This window comes from Elephas maximus, chromosome 18 (assembly GCF_024166365.1).
Source record: "Elephas maximus indicus isolate mEleMax1 chromosome 18, mEleMax1 primary haplotype, whole genome shotgun sequence".
NCBI lineage: Eukaryota > Metazoa > Chordata > Mammalia > Proboscidea > Elephantidae > Elephas > Elephas maximus.
In genome coordinates, this window is record NC_064836.1 from 32757138 (window position 1) to 32769504 (window position 12367).

At 40.4% G+C, this 12367-nt stretch overlaps 1 protein-coding gene across 4 annotated transcripts in view; it reads right to left on the reverse strand.

Annotated features, from left to right (window-relative positions):
- USP16 (ubiquitin specific peptidase 16) overlaps positions 1-12367 on the reverse strand; it is a 30615-nt gene that overhangs the window by 3523 nt on the left and 14725 nt on the right. For 2 of the 4 annotated variants that reach the window (XM_049858643.1, XM_049858645.1), the window contains exons 8-16: positions 12090-12220; positions 11207-11294; positions 10094-10172; positions 8521-8612; positions 8111-8167; positions 7003-7179; positions 4156-4819; positions 2882-2976; positions 1287-1373 (exon numbers count right to left, since the gene is read on the reverse strand). In XM_049858643.1, the coding sequence (XP_049714600.1) occupies positions 1287-1373; positions 2882-2976; positions 4156-4819; positions 7003-7179; positions 8111-8167; positions 8521-8612; positions 10094-10172; positions 11207-11294; positions 12090-12220 (1470 nt within the window). The remainder of the gene's footprint in view (positions 1-1286; positions 1374-2881; positions 2977-4155; positions 4820-7002; positions 7180-8110; positions 8168-8520; positions 8613-10093; positions 10173-11206; positions 11295-12089; positions 12221-12367) is intronic. The other 2 variants (XM_049858646.1, XM_049858647.1) reach the window with 2 other exon arrangements.

Genomic DNA, 12367 nt, shown 5'->3' on the forward strand with positions numbered 1-12367 from the left:
GAACTCAACGTATCCAAAACCAAACTCATTATTCTTCCTCCACCTCCCAGTCTGCTCTTCTTCCTGTATTTTCCATCTCAGTTCATGGTCCTCTCATCTGCCTAGCCACTCAAGCCAGGCCCCGGGGGTCACCCTCAGCATCCATCTAACGGTCTTGGCCTTGCCTTCCAGAGCCAATCATAAGTCTGATGAATTTCACTCCCAGGAATATTCCTTCCATCTCCTCTCCATCCTTTTCCTGACTGCCCCAGTTTAAGCTCTCATCCTCTCTGGGCTGAACTAATTCAGCAGCTACCTAACTCACTTCCCTGTCTCATCTTTCTCTCCTAAAGCCCAGCCTCCCTACTCAACGAATAACCTACGTTAATACACAGATCTGCCCACATCACGCCACTGCTTTAAGCCCTTCAGTGGCTCGCCACTGCATACCTAATGAAGCCCAAGTTCCTCACCATAATGGCCCTCCAAAACCCCATTCCTGTCTCACTTCTCTGGCTTCATCTCCCAACAGTCCCTACACCTTGTACGATCATAAGCTCTGGTGTCGACAGGTGCTGTCGAGTCGATTCCGACTCATAACAACCCCACATGGCAGAGTGGAACTGCCCCGTAGGGTTTTCTAGGCTGTACTCCTTATGGAAGCAGATCGCCAGTTAGTTGTGGGTTCAAACCACCAACCTTTCAGTTAGCAGCCAAGCACTCAGCCACTATGCCACCAGGGCTCCTTCCCTAAGCTCTAAAAAAAAAAAAAAAATTTAATGCTTATATTAACAGTTCTGGCACACGTCATGCTGTGACGCTGCCGTGCCTTTGCTCTGTTCCTTCTGCTGGGCAGTTCATCACCCTCACTTTTCCTCCTCCTTTTAGTGTTACCTGAGGGATGGTCTACAGCACAAAGCCTACCCTGAGCCTCCAACATGGTGGGTCGTGTGCACATTATCCCTGCTCCGTGTGTACCAGCCATAACACTTTCCACATTAAACTGAAATAAGCCAGTTACATCTTTACTCCCTTTTGGTTTTGTGCCTCTCAGCTCCCAAGACCATGCCTGCCATAATAATTAGGGTTCAAAAATGTTTGTGGAACTGAAATAATAGCCTAATGTTCAAAACGACATCATGAACCTTGAAATTATAAAGACAGAAAGATCGAAAGACCCACTCCACTCAGTGAATTCTCATCAATTCATATTTATGTGAGCTGCTATTGGATTATGTGATAAGTTATGATTTTCCTTTAAATAGATTTTTAAAAGGATTTTCCAGATAAAGACCATTTTCACCTACCTTACATTTAAGAGTACAAAAAGGAGCCAAATCTAAGATTTCCGGAAATTTTATGTGTTTGTTAATTTTGCGTAGGTTAAAACCAGCCTAAAAAAAAAGGGATAAGAGATTGAGTTCTGAAAAAGCTGTGCACAGTAAGTAAATAGCAGTTCCTCTCTAGTGCCATCAAGAATGCCAACATCCAGCCCTAGGTCAGTCTTCTTAGGAGACGCTTCTTCCCCTAACCACTAACTGATGCTGAGTTGGTCTGCTGTTGCTAAGTGTGTGCACACACAGCCCCACAACATACTAAGAAAGCTGCTCCCGTGGAAGGAGCTTTAGCCATCCAGAGAAGCCAGATCAAGCCAGATGTTCTGAGTGTTTAAAACTGAGCAGTAACAAACCACTTTCCCGTGACACAAGCAATCTCAATCTCATTCTCTACCCCAGTTCAGTCAATTTTTAAGACAGACCCAACTGGCCAAGCCCATGCTAACCATAGGTAGAAGAACATTCTGAAGATCCTGAAGATAATTTTGGAGGTTTGGAATTAAATTTGAAATTAAAATAGAAAACCTTTCCAGAAATGATGGGGTCATCAAAATGATGAAACTGCGATGTCTGTTATCAAGAGTCAGTAAAAAATAAGATACCACACATAAAACAGTAAGAAAAACATCACTAAAAACCCTGGTGGCCTAGTGGTTAAGAGCTACGGCTGCTAACCAAAAGGTTGGCAGTTTGAATCCACCAGGTGCTCCTTGGAAACTCTATGGGGCAGTTTTACTCTGTTCTTTAAAGTCGCTATGAGTCGGAATCAACTCGATGGCAGTCGGTTTGGTTTTTGGTTTTTAAGGTGCCTAAGAGTTTTTTTTTAAGAGTACAATGAAGAGTTTACTGTTGTATCTTTTGCAGTTTAAAATACAGCTAGAAAACTGGTCCCTTTTTTTTTTTTTTAACCTGAAATTAACATTAGAATAAAATGCCAATGTTACTAAAAAGAGCAACATGAATGCTAGTAAAACTGATTAAGGATGGTGCCTAAATTGCTCCTCTACCTTGACGCATATCTTCATCACTTTCTTACTCTTGTGTATTTCTCACTTTCCTACTTCCTTGTTATTAGCGTTAAGAGAGAAAACCAAAGAAACACAGTAATATGTTGAGATGGTGGCAAAAAACATGTTACATGTCACTACGGACCGAACGTGTCCCCCTAAAACACGTGCTGGGATCCTAACATTCCTGGGGGTGTAAGCCCCATTTGGGAACAGGGTTTTCTTGGTTATAGAATGGGGCCATACTAGTCTAGGGTGTGTCCTAAACCTCATCCCTTCTGATTTATATATAGAAAGAACATCAGACACAGGGCGAGCAGACACTGGGGAAGATAGCTGCCATGTGAGGCTGGCCAAGAACCAAGGCCCAAGGCTACTGACAAGGGAGGAAGTGACATAGCTGAGGCCCTGATTTGGGCTTTTAGCCTCCAGAACTGTGAGAAAATAAATTTCTGCTCTTCAAAGCCACCCTCTTGTGGTATTTCTGTTATAGCAGCACTAGCAAACTAAGAACCATGTTTCAAACAGATATTGAATAACAGAGACAAACAAGGGTACCTGCTGAAATCTCTTTAAATGAAGAGTGAGGACAGGAGGGGCAAGAGAAATGAGCATCTGCTTTTTGGCATTGGTGTAAACATGTTTCCTTTCACCTAAAGAAACAAAGACATTTTAGCAGCGTGAAAATCTTGGTTAGGCCTCGGAAACGTTTAGATATGCTACCAAGTCATTTCAGACCTCCAACTCAAGGACTGGCAAACTTTTTCTGCAAAGGGCCAGATAATACAAAAGAAATTTTTCCACAAGTATTTATTAATGAAATTCAAAAGACAATAATTGAATATGATTTTTTAATAGATGCTTACTGACTAGTGAGAAGAATGGGATTCTTTTGGGGGGTAACGTTTCACTTAATTGAGGTTCAATATCTGTGTTCCTTATCATCAAATCAGCTGCAAATGTTCATGTATAAAAACCATCTTTAGCTCGCAGACCATACGGTAACAGGCAGCAGGCTAGACTTGGCCTGGGGGCTGCGGCGTGCCAACCCCCGCTATAAAGCAAACAGAACTGCTTTAAAAGCAACACAACTTACTTTTTGCATCTACACGTAAATAAATAGCTAGAATGAAAACACTTCAACAGTTCCTAGGGTCTCTCCTGCCCCCACAATCCCACTATCCAAACTGGAAAAAAAAAGGCGGGAGAAGGTTGTAAATACTTTTTTGCTCCACTATCTGAGGAAGATTTTAAGAAAGCACTGTCCTCCCGATACCTCGCACAGGACATGTCACATTAGCACACGGATTAGTGTGGCTTCCTGGGAGACAAGGGCGGCACAAACGCTAACTGCTGATACCAAGAGAGAGATACCGTTAGTCACAAGGCTGTGTGGGAGCATCCAACAGGGTGATTTACCCACAGGGAGAGGTGTGGGACAGCAAACAAGTCCACTTTAACTGCTGCTGGGAGACCGTAAGGAAACCCTGGTAGCACAGTGGTTAAGAGCTGCATCTGCTAAGCAAAAGGTTCAAATCCTCCAGGCGCTCCTTGGAAACTCTACGGGGCAGTTCTACTCTGTCCTATAGGGTTGCTGAGTAATAATCGATTCAGTGGCAAGTGGTTTGGTTTTTTTTGGGGGGGGTGCGGGGGGGATGCCATAAAGCACTAGCCATTTCAACAACGCTCTGCTTCATCTTTCTATCAAAATATTTACAAAGCAGAGAGCATTTGTTGATGCCATCCAAATACTGATAGAACAGGAATATGTCTATGCAGTGCAAAACATACTATACATGGTGATTTTACTTACAGCAAGAGAATCTAGATACCTTTTATATTTGCCTTTGGTCCGTTATACTGTCTCCGTGAGCATACTTCACAAAGCAGTTTATTCGCATCTCGAAGTTTCTCATTACGCGTGAACTGGTATAAACAGTGCTCGATTGAACACTCATAGGTATTGAAAGCTTCCCTGTTGGCAAGCGTACAGAAAGCAGTTTCTGGATCTTCATTTACAACCTCATAGATCTTTGTCCCAGCAGTATGACTGTCATTCAGAATCTCTATATTTATTTCCTCGGGCTGAAGAGCAGCATTCAAGTTAAGGTTTTTAAAGCCACTGGAGATGTCCACTTCTCCATCGCTCCCTTCCTTCAGGTAGATGCCGTTTAAATTCTCAGTGCATTCAGTGGGGGAAGATGCCAAAGCCTCCAGAACGTTATCCCCGTGGACGTTTTCCACATCTACCTCTTCTGTGGAATTCTGACTGTCAGTTACATTTTCTATCACTTTCTCTTGGCCATTCAAATCTTTCTGACTGACAGAATTTTCTTTATCAATAACGTCCTCTTCTGAGACATGGCTGGACTTAACACCCACTTCCCCCTGAAGTGACACTTCAGCATCACATTCATTATCTTCAGGATTGTCAATGGTACGGATACCACTTAAAAGAAGAACTTTTCCCTGGATTTTCTGTTGCCTTCGCTGGTTCTGTGTAAAGAGTATAAAGGATTTGTTTTAAAACAGGGAAGCAAGCGAGCCTGCACATGAACATGTGGGCCACATCAGATTCTGCTGCTTATCAATCAAAAATCACCAAGTTAGTCAGGAAGAGGCTACCCTCAGTGTCAGTTCATTTACTACACGAACCAAGTAAATTACAGAGGACAATTCTTCAGTTGAAAGCAAAAAAACCACGACCAACTATTTAAAATTGTCACACGGGGGCAGATAAACAGGCACGAGACATGGCCTGACACAAGTCTAAGCCGAGTACTAAAACTGGAAACCGAAGCTGCCAAATGTTATGCCCCATGGCAGCTCGGCCCACACACACTACAGGAAGAGATGAATCAATGTGAGGTGTAACGACTTGGTCAAGGTTTTGCTGAGGAGATAAAAAATGAACTGAAAATTCAAGGACATACAAGCACGGGACAGGCCTGGACACAGACATGGAGAAAAAACAATCCAGGAATTGACTGAACAAGGTTAAGGAAGGAGGCAAGGAAGGAGCGTGTACAGCGAACAGTAAAGGACATGCCCCCACCAAAATTGTCTTTGTTGTCACAGCCTAATTCCAAGTAGAATCAAAAAGGCATTTCATCAAGATTTCTGTTGCTAGAATGCCTAAAGACTCAGAGGAGTCAGCATTTGTGGCTGCAACTGAAAACACAGTCCCTGTGAGACAAATGTGTAACACCAGGAGGCTGAAGGGGGCAGATGGGACACAAATGGCTGCTGATGTGTTTCGGTTAAAAACAGAGCACCACACAAGAGGAAAATGGGGAGAAGGATACGAATGAACACGTCACATAAAAGGAAATACAAACGGCTCCCAAACATAAAAATACGCTGACCCTCACTTATGCTAAAATAAATGCAAAATAAAACTATATCGAGATAATATTTTCCATATATCAGACTGGCAAAAATCAAGCACAGAGAGACAAAGAATGCCTCATATATTTCTGGCGGGAATACAAATCGGTACCACCCGTGGAGGACAATTTGGTACTAGCTGTCAAAATCACAAATGCAATCCCTCTTCTCAAAATTTATCCTACTGATGACATATGAACAGGATTATTTATTGCTGGCAGATTGGATATTGTAGGAAAAGACTACAAACAACTAAAATCAACAGAGAAATGGACAAATCAAGGTAGATCTATAAAATGGAAGAGGTCTGTGGATGGCACAAGTGGTTTGCAATCAGCTACTAACCGAAAGGTAGGCAGTTCAAACCCACCCAGCGGCACCACAGACGAAAGGTCTGGCAATCTGCTTCCATAAAGATTACAGCCCAGACAGCCCTATGGAGCAGTTCTAGTCTATAACATGTGGGGTCGTCATGAGTCAGCATTGACCAGACAGCCAGTGGGTTTGTAAAATCCAATACTATGCAGCTGTTAAAAAAGAAAAGGAATAAAGAAGCTCTGTATTCTGATATGAAAAGATCTCCAAATATCTAGTCAACGAAAATAAAAGCCAAGATCCGGAACTGACTGTACAGTAAAAAAAATAAAGGGGAGTGGGGGGGAACAAGACTCTTTAATCGTATTTGCTCATATTTGCCAAAAGAGGCTCCAGAAAAGTTGGTAAGAAACTAATGAAAGTGGTTACCTATGGCAAGGAATACTGGACAAGATAAAAAAAATGGTGGGAGGGTGACTTATCCTACATCTGATTAGATCTTTGGAGCCCTGGTAGTGCAGTAGTTAACAGCTCAGCTGCTAACCAAAAGGTCAACAGTTCAAATCTACCAGGCACTCCTTGGAAACATTATGGGGCAGTTCTACTCTGTCCTAGAGGATCACTATGAGTCAGAATTGACTTGATGGTGACAGGTTTGGCTTTGGCTTTTTTTTATTGTATCTTTAAACTTGTGCATGTTGATGTAGTGACAATTCGAAAAATTCAAAATGAACTAAAACTTTTTAGAAACTGTTGTCAGAAGTAATACAGGATTCAAAAAAAGCACAACTTTTTCTTCACATGCACTGAAAGATATATGCCTCTCTAGAGAGCCCTAAATGGGCCAATTCTGAAATCGGCAAATAAAAAGTGCTGGAGAGAAAATGAAATCACAGCATCCAATGTTATTCAGACTACAAACTCGATAGTTCAAAATACAAAATTAGGAAAGTGAAGTTGTCTTCGTAATTACCCACCTTGGCTTGCTTTTTGGCTTGCTTCTTTGCTTTTTTCTGTAAGTGTTTACTTGTTCCTGAAGAAATATCATTTCTTTCTTTTATGTAACTATCGTTATCTTTTTCTTCCTCACTGTCTTTATCTTCACCTTCCATTGTCTTTTTTAGATTTTTATCATTTATACTTTTCTTGCCACTCTTAAAATATGAAGAGAATATGAGTCAAAAATAAAATTTTACAACTGCTGTTGAGTGAAAAGAAAATTCACGTTACCTAGATATTTTTCTACTCCTCTTTTATACTAGGAGTCGGAATCGACTTGATAGCAACGGGTTTGGTTTGGTTTGATTTTACACTAGACCGATTTTCTACAATATTTGAAAACACATCCAGGACAAAACACATTCATCTCATATACTAGAAAGCAATCGTCACACACTAAGAAAACAAGCAAACAAAAACGGCAAAAAAAGAAAAAGCAACTGCACACACAAATGTAACAAAGGAAAGTAGCGGCTTTTCCTGGCTATGTGCTTGTTTCACACTGGACACGTGTCCATTTCCAAATGCACTTCCTGTTTATTGGTGTCCGCACGTCACACCACGTCTTCCCTACTCTCTCCTTTCTTTGCACATAAATGATAGTTTCAAAGAAAGAAAAAGTAAAGTAAGTTTCCTGAGACTTTGATCTTGCCAGGCTGAGAGACCCCATGATTGATATGACACTGAATGATACTTTATCCAATAAAGTCGTGTTTTCTTTTTTACCACTGTTATTCAAAATGGACCCAACGAACACGCCTTAAAACTGAGATACTCTCAATATTTATGGACTCAGGATCACAGGGGAGTTGTGGTCAGCCTTAAATAATAAAAATAGATAAATTTTAACGTGGGGAAAATACTTCCCAATATTTAAAGGAATAAAGTTAAAGAATTCTAGACACACCAACTTCTTTAAAAAAAAAAAAAAAAAATCTTAAAAATTATTCTGTCTCAAACAGATTCAAAAAAACTTCTCTATGGGCTAGTAACGTACGAACTTGGAACCAGTGACACGGCTTTCCTGCAAAGACCCTAACAGAGGAAGAACAATCTACTTAAATAAAATCAACTCAGTGGTCTTACCTGGTCATCTAAAACTGGGAGAGACAAATCAAGGAAAGACTCATGAACCAAGGAGACCTTAACCAACCAAAAAAGAAAATGTGAAAGGAAGGAAAAGATTCACTTTAAACATTACACAGTAAGATCCTGCTGTCCTGAGTTTTAAAATAAACAAAGGCTTAAGAAAATGAAATTTTAAAATTACACAAATGCTGAGAACACTGGATTAGGGGAAGTGAATTAAAGTGTTTAATTACCTTCTTCAACACTTATAAAGTGTTAACATCCCCAGCAAAGAATCATGCATATTTGGAGAGTTCAACAAAGAATATCTCAGGATGTTAGATGTTTCTGTTTCTCAAAGAAAAAGCTGATGAACTGTACTCTACTAATATCACTCCATCAGTGCAGGCATGTCCACACCTACTTACAGTTCTGCATTCGTCACACATGATCGTACTTGTCAGTTCACCACCAAAGATGCGGTCCACAAAGCTGGGTATTGACTTCTTCTTTTCGTAATCTACGAAGGAAAGAAGCATATCAACTACCCTTATATAATTAATTGAAAAAAATAAGCTAAAACTACGTACTCACCTAACTTTAAATTTTTAATTTCCTATTCTCATACTTTTTAACTCTATCCAGAATTATCATAATTTTATTTTTATGGTACAGGTGGTCGGCAGCACACACTCTACCTTTAAGCGTAATGACATTCTATAATACAATCACTTGTCATTAATAAGAAAATAAAGTTTTATCCAAGATCTACCCATTCCTGTTGAGTCGAATCTGACTCATAGCAACCCTACAGGACAGAGTAGAACTGCTGCATAGGGTTTCCAAGGAGCGGCTGATGGATTCAAACTGCCGACCTTTTGGTTAGCAGCCTTAGCGCTTAACCACGGCGCCACCAGGGCTCCATCCAAGATCTAGCCAGTGGAAAATAAACTGTGCAAGTCGGTGGAACCTCCTATATATCACCATCTCCACTAGTAAAACAAGCAGCGCAGACTAGGCTAGTTGACATCCTAGCTTTTTTCTAACACATCCTCCATTCAGTATTAATAAAAAACAGCATGGTGGCAAACTTGGAGAGAACGCGTGTAACTTGCTTTGTGAAGGCTAAGATTGACCTCCTTTTTTATATAAACAAAACTTCAGGAATATGTTTCAGATGAAATCTTCCTTTTTAGTCTTCCCATTTCCCTGAAGAGTACTGACAAGTTTAATATAAAGTGATATAATTTTACAACTTGGATATATAATTTTCTAATCGCATGAAATTTACAAGCCTTATTCAAATGTCAGGTGTCCATTTATGCAGAAACATATTTTTTGGACATTGTAATGATTCTGTTACTGGACAGGTCCTAAAGGGGACCAAAAGGAAAGGGTGGCTGGCTGCGTGCCGATTCTAATCTGTGCTGTCTAACATAGTAATCGTTAAACATGTGGCCATCTAAATGTAAATTAACTAAAATTAAATAAAAATTTACTCCGTCAGCTGCACTTGCCACATTTCAAGTGCTCAAGCAGTGCCTGTGGCTGGTGGCTGCTGTATCAGACAGCACAGATGAAGAACATTGCCATGTCACGAAAAGTTCTACTGGGCAAAGTCCTGCATCTTTAAACGCCTGATAACAGCAAGAACTAAGGTGGCTCCATGACTAATAACACAGCCACTGCCATTTTCACAAAGGCAAGTATGATTCTCTCATCGCTAATTATAATCCTAAACTTTTGAAAAATCAAATTGGGATGTCATCTTAGCTCTAGCTTTAAAAGGTCCATTTTAACACTGCATAAAAAGACTACGCCAAAGTTAAGTTTTTCTAAAGTATTCACCTTTTGAAGACTGAATGATTTAGAAAAAAAAAAAAAGTGATAGACGTTCTATGTTGGTAACTATGGATTTGAAATACATCACTAGTAGCAATCTTGTCCTAAGGTACAGAGGAACTCTACTACAGTGTTTTAGTTCAAAAAGCCAGACATTACCTTTAACTTTATTTTTTAGTTCTTCATCCAATTTTTCAGTAGAATTACCAAATGCTTTAAGAATTCCTTTACTCACTCTCTAAAAACAATAAAATGGATATATACACTATTAAATTTTAAATTTCAGTCATTTTCCTTAGAAAGGACATAATTAAGAAAGCAATCAAGATATAGCTCCACAGACTTACTGACACAAAAATTAATAGTTCCAAAATCACCCTTTCAAAATTATTTAAAAGAGCTAAAAATAACTGTGCTTATGAAACAATCGCTAGCCACTGAATAAAGGCACTATCTTAATTTCAAGTTCTTAACCTACCCAAGCCAATTTTTTAGAACATGCCCACCTCCTTTGGGAAGGCCACGGGAATATCTCATGCTAGAAGCTGAGCAGTGAGTGGGAGCTACAGAAACAGACTCCCAAGCTCAAAGCCCAGCTCCATCGCCACTAGGCAGCCTCAGACCAGGTACTGAGCCTGCCTGCATCCTGGCTTCAGAATCTAAGAGTAATAATGACAACGTCATCCGTTTCACAGGATGGCTGTGAGGACTGAGTAAGGCCATTCACACAGAACACTGAGCATAGTGTCCGGTATAAAGTCAGAGCAAAATAAATGTTTATTATTGTCGCCATCACTATTACTGTTATTAATTACATTCACATTCCCAAATACGTTATTTCCTATCTTAGCAGTTAACAAAAACTTTAAATGTAACAAATATTCCCCGACTCGTACAAAACGAAAAGGCTTCCTAGATTCAAAACTGCTCAGTGGCACTCAGGAGGGTGCAGCTGGGAGCTGTGTGGGGAGCAATGTTTTCCAGTACTTGCCACTCTCCTGCTCAAGGCTGGCACAGCAGAACCTCACTGAACAACAATGCTGCAAACGTCAATAATCTAGGGCGTCACAGAAAGGAGCCTCACTGCTAACTCTCAATTCACTTTAATGATGAAAACAGACTGGCTGCCATGGCCAGTGTAGAAAAAAATGCTAAAAAAAGTACAATGGCCCCGATCATTAGGCTCCACTGCTTTAATAACCCTCAAAACATCAAATCACAGACAAGTTGACGAAGGTGGGATTCTAAAATACAATGCCATAATACGCTCACTTGGTGTTCTTCCGCTCTCATCCCATCCAATAGATAGCGAAGCAGCTCCTGGCTGTCTTGCTGCTGATAGCCTTTAAACCGCACTGCTCTACGGGGAAAGAGAAGACATTATGAGCCTCCTAAGGTACGAAGCTGCGTTTACAAAACCTTAGGCTTGTATCTCAAATGTCACGGTGTCTCTACTTTCTCAAAATTTCTATCTCGTCCAGTAATAACCTTGGCAGATTTAACTTTCGCTTAAAATACGTGTTAATTCAACTGAAATAAACCATGCCTTAACGTATACGAGATTAAGTCAAAAAGTATTGCCACAAAATCACAGAAACCTTTACTAAACAAAAAAATCAGAATATGAAGCTACTGTTTCTCAACATATCCTCCACCTAGGTCTACACACTTCTAAGGTAGGGTTTCCATCTCTCTAACCCTTCCCCAAAGGATCCTATGCTCTCCGATTTGCAGGTCAGAATGGCAGTTTTCGCATCCTTCAGGGGCTTAGTGTTCCTCTTAAATATTCTTTGAATTTGGGGAACACAAAGAAGGCTGAAGCGGCAAGATCAGGGCTGGAGGGTGGATGGGGTAAGGCTTCCCAGTGAAATTCTCACAGGACAGCCCTTGCTACCCTTGAGGAATGAGCAAGCGCGTTTTCGTGACAGAAAAAAATTCCTCAGTGCGGCTTTCCTGTCCTTTTTTTCACCAATGTAGTTTTCAATTTTCTTAAAATTTTCTTCATAATAAGCCCCTGTGATCGTCCTGTCAATGGGAACCCTAGGAGCAATACTTTCTGACTTACCGCTGCGTACTGGGTTGACTCTAATGCTACTGTTTTTATTTCTCAGCGTCTTACTGAGGCACTAAAAGCACAACCGAAGTGGATACTCACTTTTTACAGACCTGAGAAAAGAGTTCCTTAGGTGTCACGATTCCCTTTTTGGTCTCTTGCATCTCATTAAGAAACTGGCTCAGGGCCAAAGTAAGAGGTCCTGGAGGCTCGAGGTTTACCTCTAAGGGTTCCTGAACATAAGAATAAAATTATTTTCTTCAGTCAGGTTCTGGGATAACTTACCAAAATGTAATTAGTTAACATATACTGCCAATATTGTTCATAGAACTGCCATTTAAAAGTTTAAAATGCGCATCACAAGATAAACTTTCTGTTCC